This window comes from Rhamphochromis longiceps, linkage group LG6 (assembly GCF_057381845.1).
Source record: "Rhamphochromis longiceps isolate RC_006_pf linkage group LG6, R_longiceps_female_GT1.1, whole genome shotgun sequence".
NCBI classification, from domain to species: Eukaryota; Metazoa; Chordata; class Actinopteri; order Cichliformes; family Cichlidae; genus Rhamphochromis; species Rhamphochromis longiceps.
Window position 1 is genome coordinate 36971460 of NC_140562.1, and position 10366 is coordinate 36981825.

At 42.7% G+C, this 10366-nt stretch overlaps 1 protein-coding gene across 1 annotated transcript; it reads left to right on the forward strand.

Moving 5' to 3' along the window:
• Positions 1-1413: 1413 nt before the first annotated feature.
• notum1b (notum, palmitoleoyl-protein carboxylesterase b) lies at positions 1414-10284 on the forward strand. Its single transcript, XM_085410529.1, has 11 exons — positions 1414-2135; positions 2891-2943; positions 3079-3174; positions 4798-4858; positions 5742-5800; positions 7692-7794; positions 7873-8064; positions 8269-8366; positions 8459-8606; positions 8690-8737; positions 9490-10284. The coding sequence occupies exons 1-11, from the start codon at positions 1771-1773 to the stop codon at positions 9812-9814; spliced, it is 1548 nt and encodes a 515-aa protein (XP_085266655.1). The 5' UTR covers positions 1414-1770; the 3' UTR covers positions 9815-10284.
• Positions 10285-10366: the final 82 nt, after the last annotated feature.

The following is a 10366-nucleotide window of genomic DNA, read 5'->3' on the forward strand; positions in this document are numbered from 1 at the left end:
ATGCTGAGAGACCTTTTTTTAAGTGTTCCTTTCATCATAAAAAACCATCAAAGATCGAAATCAAATTACAGGCAGTGTGTGAATGTTAGTCATCAGAGGACGGTGGATCTGGTGAATGAATGGGGACTTTTAAAGATGAGCAGATGTAAAAGAAACAATATGGGAAAACATAGCTTTCTGGTGTTAAACATATGGCTCATGAGCTACATGTGTCCCACCCATAGGTCCAGTCTGGCCTCCTGGATGGCTTAACAAGATGTGAAAATCTCAGAGAACCTTTCACTTCACCAGAAGTTAACCTGTGTTTTAAGTGGTTAAAATGAATCACATGATTGCAGTAGCTGTACAAACAATTCATTTTATCCGTTTCACCATCTTCTTAGAAAAAGAAGCTTAGGGATTAAGAATCACTTTTCTTTTGAGCCTAGATGTGCGGAATTATTCTATTCTATTTTTCCAGTGGCTGGAAAAACAAGATCTCCCAGAGAAGAACACACAAACCACTTCATACTGGCAAAGATTGTCTTAATGGGGAATCATACAATGTTTTTATTGACCCAGCACACTTGAAATTAAATTGGTCACATATAAAATGACATTGACACCACTGATGAGTTCTCCAACCAGGCCAGCCAGTGCCGGTTCTCAAACTGCTTTGGGATTCTGTTCATCTGTGAGGTTTAACGACACAATAAGAAGTCAGTTTTGGAAAAAATGGTTGTAAAGGAAAAGTAAAAAGTGGAGAAGATGAAGCGTTTACAATAAGGATGAGTCAAAGGCCTTCAATACAGTCAACAGTTACAACAGAGTTAATAATTGTCACATAATAATCTAAAACTCACATACCGCAAGCATAGATTAAATATTTTACTTGTCAGTAATAAGTGTTGATTTATGCTTTAGTGTGACTCAAAGCGATATCTGTTCGCCCTATCGCTGTCTACACATACCACACTCGTGATTTAAAAACTTCCAGCGACCTTATCTCCTGTTGTGAAATAGCCCAAAAGATTATCTGATTTCTATCTTGAGCCACAAACACAAAGAAAATGCAGTTTAACTCTGAAGCGCATAAAAAGCCGCAAAACATGTGCATCAGTGGCGTGACCTTCTGCAGCGGAACGGCGTGTCCAACTGCGTTTTTTACTCACACACTATGTTCATCAAAGACACTTCAAAGGCTGCGCGGTCATATGATGACACAACATCAAAGGGGCCGGGGGTATGAGTGAACCGACTGAGGGGGCGTGCCAGGCATACGCGCGCTCTTGGTGTGAGACCCACGCCCCGCAAGGAGCATCCGCCAACGATAATAACGATTGGCCCGCGGGAGTGAGAAGCACGGGGGCAGGCAGGGGGGACGGGGGGAGGAGAGGGGAGGACCTCAAATAAATTCCCTCTTCATCCGCAGCTTATAAGACCTGAACCAAAAGGCAACAGGTCACTGGATAGACTGAGCTGGACGGAACTTCAGAAATTTTTACGCACGGAAGAACCCGTTTACTGGACGAACTGCACGCGATTTAAGGAAATGAACTGGAACTGCACGCGCATTTTGCATGGTTTTGAATCCAGATACCCATCTCTCAGGGCACCATGGAGACCCATAAGCTGTTTTTACCCAGCACTGCTGGTATAGGAGACCGTTTGCTTGAACTCTCCATGCGCTTTCGAAGAACTTCCCGTCGATCTACCCACTCATAGGATATGCTGTGTTTTCTTCAGAGTCCACGCAAACACGCGAGGAACGTTCTCCAGTAATAATTAGAAATGCAGAGCCGTGGTGTGGCGAGAAACTCACTTGGACTGTCCGCGGTGCGCTCCTGCTTGCTGCTGCTCTTCATCCACCTGAGCGCACCGGTGGAGGCGAGGAGAGTGCGCGGCGGTCGGGCGCAAACACGGAGGGTGCAGCAGCAGCAGCAGACGCCCCCGCCGTACAGGGAGCGGGTGGAAGGAGCAGAAAGCTTCCCGTTAGACTTCACAGCTGTGGAGGGCAACATGGACAACTTTGTAGTGCAGATAAAGAACTTAGCGCAGTCACTCTATCCGTGCTCTGCGCAAAAGCTGGACCAGGACATGAAGCTGCACTTTTTGAAGAACGTGTCCGTGACTTGCAACGACGGGTCACCTGCAGGGTAAGTGAATGGCCTGCAGATTCTTCAGAGTTTCTTAATGACCTACAGGCGTGATTTAAAACCACAGTTTTGTCATTAATTGGTAAGAATCTGAGACACGGAGGGGCAGATACACCCAACACCCGATCTGCGTTTTACTACTGGTTTAGATCCGTGTGCTCCATTCCCGTGTCACTCCGGATGTGACCAAAATGGATCAAAGGATCAGATCAGAGAGAGCGCCATGCACGCTGCAAATTAGCGCGTACACGAGAGGGAGAGCGCGAGCGAGGAAGAGAGAGGGGCATTTATTCTTGCTCTGGCGACTTTACGATATAGCAAAATTAAGAGTAATGACAACAAAGATTATAACTAATAATAGTTCAAAGCTTTATGGGATCACCAGTTAATTCCACTCAATGTCAAAGTTTTTAAACTCTGTTCCAAGTGTAGATTATAATATATTGTGGGCCAAATATGAATTAAATCGCTGTGAATGAGATGACTCTTTCGATATGACACCCGCATCAAGTGTGAGTGTTCGTGTGCTGCCAGCAGCATGGTGAGTTTCCTGTCGCTATGTGAAAAAACACAACCGGACATGTGCGGGTCTGCAGTACCCTGGCTCCTACAGAGAAGCTTAGTGATCAGAGCCAGATCTGTCAGCTCAGGATAACAGGAAGCATCCCAAGTGTGTGGAGACTGTTTGAATCCATTCATGAATGTGTGAATACATCAGCGCTTTCACGCTGCTTTGTTTTGCTGTTCTTGTGCAGTTACTACATCAAGGAGTCAAAAGGAAGCAAGAGGTGGCTGCTGTTCCTGGAAGGTGAGGATGAAATACACCTGATTCAGACCACACGGGGAACTCAGTGCAGCTATTTGTAACCTGTGTGTGTGTGTGTGTGTGTGTGTGTGTGTGTGTGTGTGTGTGTGTGTGTGTGTGTGTGTGTGTGTGGTTCAGGTGGATGGTACTGCTTCGACAGTCAGACCTGTGAGAGCAGGTATGAGACGATGAGGAGACTGATGAGCTCCACCAAGTGGCCACTAACCAGAACAGGTACAGGCCCTACAGTGTGTGCTTGCAGAATCCACTTCTACACATTGCCGTCTCTATCTGGCTGCTCATTTACTAACAGCTCGCAATTTCTTTTGCTTTTCCGAGGCTGCCCAAATTGACACATGGCACTGCTTCTCTTCCTCTCCATCATCATGAAGTGTCCTTGGAAGCTGACTGTAGTAAAACTCCATTAAATAACAAAAATGCTTGTTATCATGAGCCAGAACAGCTGTAGTTATTAGAATAGACAATTAATGAAAATTACTGCTGTCTGAATAAATAAAGCAAGCAGACCAAAACAGGCTCCACCTGTTAACCTCTAGAAGTTTCCTTGGGCAAGATACTGTATTTAGTTGTATGTACTTCTGAAGAACCGACACATCCTCTTGGATGAAAAGGAAAACTTTTTCAGGAACCTAAAGAAGCCCAGTTGCTTTTTAAGCACTCCTGACTTTCATGCAGTGGATGAGAGAGAACCTACATAGACATACAGTGTTGTATCTTGCTCAAATAAACTTTCAGAGTTAAACAGACGGGGATCAAACCACTGACCACAAGAAACACTCAAGAATATTGTCTTTATTTAAATTAAATGAATACCTTTAGCATAATTTATACTAGTTTTTGATTTGTAGCCTCAGTTTCACGATTTTAGCTGACAGAAGTGGCACCCAGTGCGGTCTTCTGCTGCCGAAGCCCGTCATGTTGCACATTTAGAGATGCTCCTCTGTATACTTTGCTCATAACAATAGGTTATTTGAGTTACTGCTAAAGCTCAAAGCAGCCTGTCCATTCTCCTCTGACCTCTGGCATCAACATGGCATTTTCATCCAAAGAACTACTGACTGGATAGTTTTTATTTTGGGGGGTCACTTCTCTGTAAACTGTAGAAATGGTTTTGTGGGAAAATCCCAGTTGATCCGTAGTTCAGAAAATACTCAGACCAATCCATCTGGCACCAATAATAACTTAAAGAAGCTGCTTAAATCACCTTTCTTCTCCATTCTGATGCTCGGTTTGAACTTCATCAGGTCGCCTTCATTTTGTCCACATGCCAAAACGCACTGTGATTTGCCCATTCGATATTTGCTTTAATGAGGAGTTGTACCTAATGAAATGTTCTGTGATTATAGCCAGGCATGAAGGTGTTCCCTGGTTTGAGCAGATCTTGTGAATTCTCTGCACAGCCTCACAGAGGCTTCACTTTCCTCAGCAGGAAATAAAAACTTCCTCTGAATGAATGAGATCCATTGAAGTGTTTGCGTTTCCACTTTAGCTGAGATCGCACTAATCATCGTGAGTCAAACTCTCTGGTTGTTTCCCTCCAACCATCAGGGAACTCCTTGTTTGTTTATGAGTCTCTCCCTCAGACTCTGTATACTTTACACTGGTGGCCAGTGCAGCAGCCACACAGGCTCTTTAGTGCCTACATGTAAATGCTGACCAAAGCAGAGAAAGTTAACGACTGTTTGTCGCAGGGGAATCACCTTCAACGGTAAAACACAAAGCAGGATTAAAGAATTGTCGCAGCACATCTTACCTTTTTCTGACCTCTTTAACTTTACAGTTTATCTATAAAGTTACCATCATGTCACATCTCATCCATCTTCCCTCCTTTCACAGGAAGGGGAATTTTGTCTCCACAGCCGGAGGAAAACCCTCACTGGTGGAACGCCAACATGGTGTAAGAAAGCATGCCGCTCCTTCTCTGTACATTTAATGCTTTTGTGCATTTTCCCTCTCATTTTTTTCAGGGATAATTCCTTCACTTCTGTCAGAATTAAAATCTTTATGTTAATGAGTTTGTTTGTTTTTTAACATTTTGGTTGCTTCATATGAATATTTTCAGTTTGTGATCTTCTCTGTGATAAATATATACTTTTACTTTGAAGTACAAGCTCTAATTTGAAAGAAATGGAGTCAGTGTTGCCATGGCTGAGGTGATACTTGAGACAGTGAACTACTTCTCATGGGTTAATGCAAATTTAGCATACTAAAGAAGATTATTGCCTAGAACTATGCTGTTTAAATTTGATACTAAGTTACAAATAGCATTAATTATTGGAAAGCTTTCCATTTTTTGTCTTTTATATACAGTTACAGTGGTGGATGAGTGATGGGGTCAGCATATATTCAGCATAGATAGCCAAAAATAATGAAATATGTAGAATGTTAAGCCCAATCCTATCACACTGTAGGAATGAATCATAGAAATAAAGCAAAGCATCTTCAGTAGTGTGTCAAAAAATGAACATATGGAGCTGGAATTTAGCATAGCCAACACCCTTTTAAGCTTAAATGGTTTATTTGCAAGTTTCCTTGCATTTCTTGATAATTTCATTTAGAATATATACAATATAAGATACACAGTGATGTTGTTTTTGTCATTATTGCCCGGCTGTCTGCACACACTTGTGCTTGTTGTGTTCTGTCTACTGTCACACAGCCAACGGGGCTTTTTAATCTGTCAGCATCATCAAATCTAAATGTCTAAACGAGTCTGGCTGCGATTCCAGGTTGCCTGTGTTCTCCTAACAGTGTTTGTCTCTCTCCCGCGCCCCCCACAGGTTCATCCCGTACTGCTCCAGCGACGTGTGGAGCGGAGCCACCCCAAAGACAGATCAAAGTAAGACCCAGTGCGTGATCGCTCAGTGTGTGAGCTTGTGGCTCTGGTTAAGAGAAGGATTTATAAAGAAAGATTTATCAGTGGAGTCAAAGGGCTTCGTGTGTGGAGCCTCTTTTAGCTCTCAGATCTATAAATTTTTTAGCTTCCTCTTCTGGTTTATTGAAAACCTCATTATATTTTATTAGATGCGTTTCAGGCACTTGGAAAAACATCTTTGATTTACAGCGTTACAAACCAACCCACATTCACTCATCTGTTAAAACTGCAGAAATCAATAAAAGGAGGCGAAAAACAGCATTTGGAGAAATATTCACCCCTCCTGCAACTCTTTCCTCTCTTTTGTGTTTCGTCACACGTGTACGAGCTTCATACACACGAATAAAAACAAGTCCCTGCTGACTTTGGCTTCACACAGAACAGGCCTCAGTCTCCCATGTGGAAGTCCTCTGGGTAACTCGCTGTGCCCTCAACTTAACCCGTAGACCAGGGTTGTCACAGATTTTCACTTCACTTACTACGATAAGAAATCTATGACATTATCACGACATTTATAAATAATTTAAAGTAATTAATATAAGCTTTATTGACCCTGTTGAATTGGGCTGCAATTATTTCTTTGCTCTCAGTGTTCGACAACAGACAATACTGACAAAATCAGCACACATAGCATTTATATGTGCAGCAGTGCAAAGTGTGGACATGTTGGAATAAATAGGGGATGAATTTGTTACTATCTATAAATATATGTATACATGTACAAAGGAATACAAAAAAAACAATTACACAGTTATTTATGCTGTCGATCTTTTTTACAAAATATTGAGATTTCTTCTTCTTCTTTTTTTAAATCATAGGATATCGTTGCTATGCAGTTCTCATGACAACCTATGATGACAAACAAAGACACAATCCATAATCATTAGTGACTTATCAATCATAAAGTTGCCACTTTATCCTTTTTGTCTCTAACAGTGAGTGCTTTCTAGCTATCATTCATATGCATTCATACTCTGATGGATTCATCGGAGAGCAAGTCGGGTTTAGTATCTTGCCCAAGGATATTTGGCATGCAACCTGGGGGAGCCAGGGATCGAACCACCAGCCGATCAGCAGCTGACCTGCTCTACCTCCCGAGCTACAGCCACCCCTTATCGTTTTTTCACTTACCCGGTGAGGTGGGGAGACGAGCCCCCGAGCGGGCTCTCGCTTCTGGTGTCAAGCGTCCGGCAAGCGTTCATAGCAACGTTGCTTTTTGATCCTTCGATGTCGGCTCTTCCTATCATTGTGAAGAAGAATTCTAACAGGGACCATAAATTATAAAATTAGCATCATGATGTATTCATTGGGACTTCATACTAGTGCTTTATTTATTTATTTATTTATTTATTTATTTATTTATTTATTTTATAAGAAACAAACTCTTTTTCCAGACAAAAATAAGCCCCCTGCTGGCCATTAGAAACAATGTAGGTTTAAGCCGCTTCACTTTTCACATCAGGAGGCTTTATCCATTTTTAATATACAGTCTATGGTCCTATCCCTTTACCTTTTTTCTCTTTATACTGTCTCTCCTGATCTGATATGAAGGCCAAGGTCTCCTATCTCAGTCTACACTCTCTACATCCTGAGTACAGCCTACTGCATCAACAGTCTTAAAACAGTAGATCCTTTGTGTTGTGTGAGGTCATTCAGTTCAATTCCTTTTATTTATATACCACCAAATCACAGCAAGTCACCTCAAGGCACTTTATACTGTAAGCTCAAGACTACTCAGCTGCCTGTCTCCATGACTAAGTATAAATCCAGGCTTCAGTGTGCCATGTGGCCTCATGTTTATAAATAACTATATTCATTTATATTCTATTCATATTTTATTTCTATTTATTCTCAGGTGATTATGCGTTCATGGGCTCTCTGATCATTAAGGAGGTGGTGAAGGAGCTGCTGACAAACGGGCTAGAAAACGCCAAGGTTCTGCTCCTGGCAGGCAGCAGGTTAGTTCAGCTTCATGTGCCTCCGTGCTCTTCACCAAAGGCGGCTGCTCACTGTTAACTCACTGTTTGTGTCTCCAGTGCCGGTGGGACAGGTGTCCTGCTGAATGTGGACCAGGTTGCAGAGCAGCTGGAGACCCAGGGATATACAGGGGTGCAGGTCAGGGGCTTGGCTGATTCTGGATGGTTCCTGGATAACAAACAGTACAAATTCACAGACTGCCTGGATACAATCAGCTGTGCTCCCACTGAAGCCATAAAGAGAGGCATCAGGTAAGATGACGACGATGCTCAAGGAGTGATATAGTGACTTTTTTTTCCACCAGAGTGTCTAAACGTTTTTTTTATTTAGCCAATACTATCCCTGTGTAGTAGCATGAAGCAGTGAATGAATGAAGGATTGAAGCTACAACCAAGAACTGTGGGAGGGACGGCCAGATAGATTTGGAAAATGTGCGATGGTTTATGTTTGTGCAGGTACTGGGGAGGACTGGTGCCAGAGAGCTGCAGGCAGGCTCACGTGGGAGAGGAGTGGAACTGTTTCTTTGGATATAAAGTCTACCCCACATTAAAAAGTGAGTCACCACACACCCCGAGGTTCTCAGCTAGACAGAAGATGATGCGTAATTTAAAGTCTGACCCACGGAACGTCCTCTCTACCCTGCAGGCCCGGTGTTCGTGGCGCAGTGGCTCTTCGACGAGGCCCAGCTGACGGTCGATAACATCCACCTGACCGGACAGCCCATCCACGAGGGCCAGTGGAGGTACATCCAGAAATTGGGACAGGAGCTGAGGCTTACGCTTCGTGACGTAACGTAAGGAAGAAAAACGCTCATACACGCTCACAGATATGATAAGACTTCAGTTTTTCTGACACTCTGCTCTTTCTGATTGACAGGGCGATGTTTGCACCGGCATGCCTGTCTCATGAGCTCATCACGAGAGCGTAAGTAAAAATCAAACCATAGATAGATAAATAGTGTAAATTTATACATAAATTGCACAGTGAGAAAATGAACCAGATCTGTGAATTGTAGTATTTCTGATTTTAAGAATAGTGGATTTGTGTGATCTCTGTAATCAGTTTTATGGATTATCCTTATGGCCCTTTTTTTGCAATATGAAGACTGATGACAGCGAACATTTATAAGTATTGCCCCAAACCTCTGCACTGTAAAGCAAATACAGTGAAATCTGAACAATAGAGAACGTGGAGTGATTTCACTCAAAATTGAAATACTTCTTGAAATGTTGTTACGTATATGATTTATATGGGACTTCCAGCTTTTTTTTTTTATCATCTATCATCACACCAAGAAACTTTTGTTTAAGAACTTTTTAATTTTCCACATCATCTATATGAATCTGCACTTGTCAGTTTCTTTGGGAATTCCCAAAAAGAATGATTTTAGTTTGTCAAACTAAAAAGGTCCCTGTGCTGCACCTCACTGTCCCAGAGTTTCCCAGACTAACAAACTGAGGTACTTTTGTTGTCTGTTTCCCTGGACATAAGGCAGGGATCCATACCCGTCCCCTCCAACTTGTGTCTCCATGAATTTTACTAAATGAACTTGAGAAATCAAACTATGAAATACTCATGAATCATCAGTTTCTTATACTTGAGCGCACTTTTCCTGTGGACTGTTCTTCATCTTAGTAACCTTTGCTCCATCACTTTTGGTCTTCCCATCACTGCAGGGACTGGACGGACATCCGAGTGAAAGGAATCTCCCTCCCCAGAGCCCTCCACTGCTGGGACCGCAGCCTCCATCACAACCTCCACATCAACAGCAGCCACAGCCACGTGACCCCTCCCGTGAGAGGTTGCCTTCTACAGCTGATCGACAGCTGCCCGTGGCCGCACTGCAACCCCTCCTGCCCGACCATTCGGGACCAGCTGACAGGACAAGAGATGAGCGTCATCCAGTTCCTGAAGCACATGGGCTTTGACGTGCAGAAGATGGCTCAGCAGCAGGGAATGGAGCCCAAGAAGCTACTGGGCATGCTCAATAACGGGAACTGAGACACTTTTTCAGAAGAGTGGATGAAAACTGAGATATCCACCAACAAAATAAACACACAAAAGTGCCTCATGAGTTTTGACAATATCGTTCAGCTGAATACAATCAAACCAGTGTTTGAGCTCTTAAACTACAGTATATGAGATCACATCAGATCAACATAACCTCCATAAATATGCAGTTTTATGTACTGTATCATTTATATGTGCAGGTCCGTCTCCGGAGTTTTGATGGGAAAGACTGGAAACACTTCCCAGTTTGTTGTTTTGGATTTTTCCAGCATGCTCTTTGTGGGACTTGGTGCTCACCTCTAAAATATCCAGTTCAGAAACCCATCTACGGTGCTGCTGTTTCAACCCTTCACCAAATATGCTGCTTTTTTTTTCTCTTTATGGAAAAGATAATTTAATGGGTAATATTTACTGATATAAAGATGAAATATTACTTTGTTCTTCAGGCCACGGTTAAAGGATTTATTTATTTTTCTACTGAAGAGATCTTTTTATATTTCCTTATGGTCAAACACAGTTAACCACCTACATACCACCAACTAC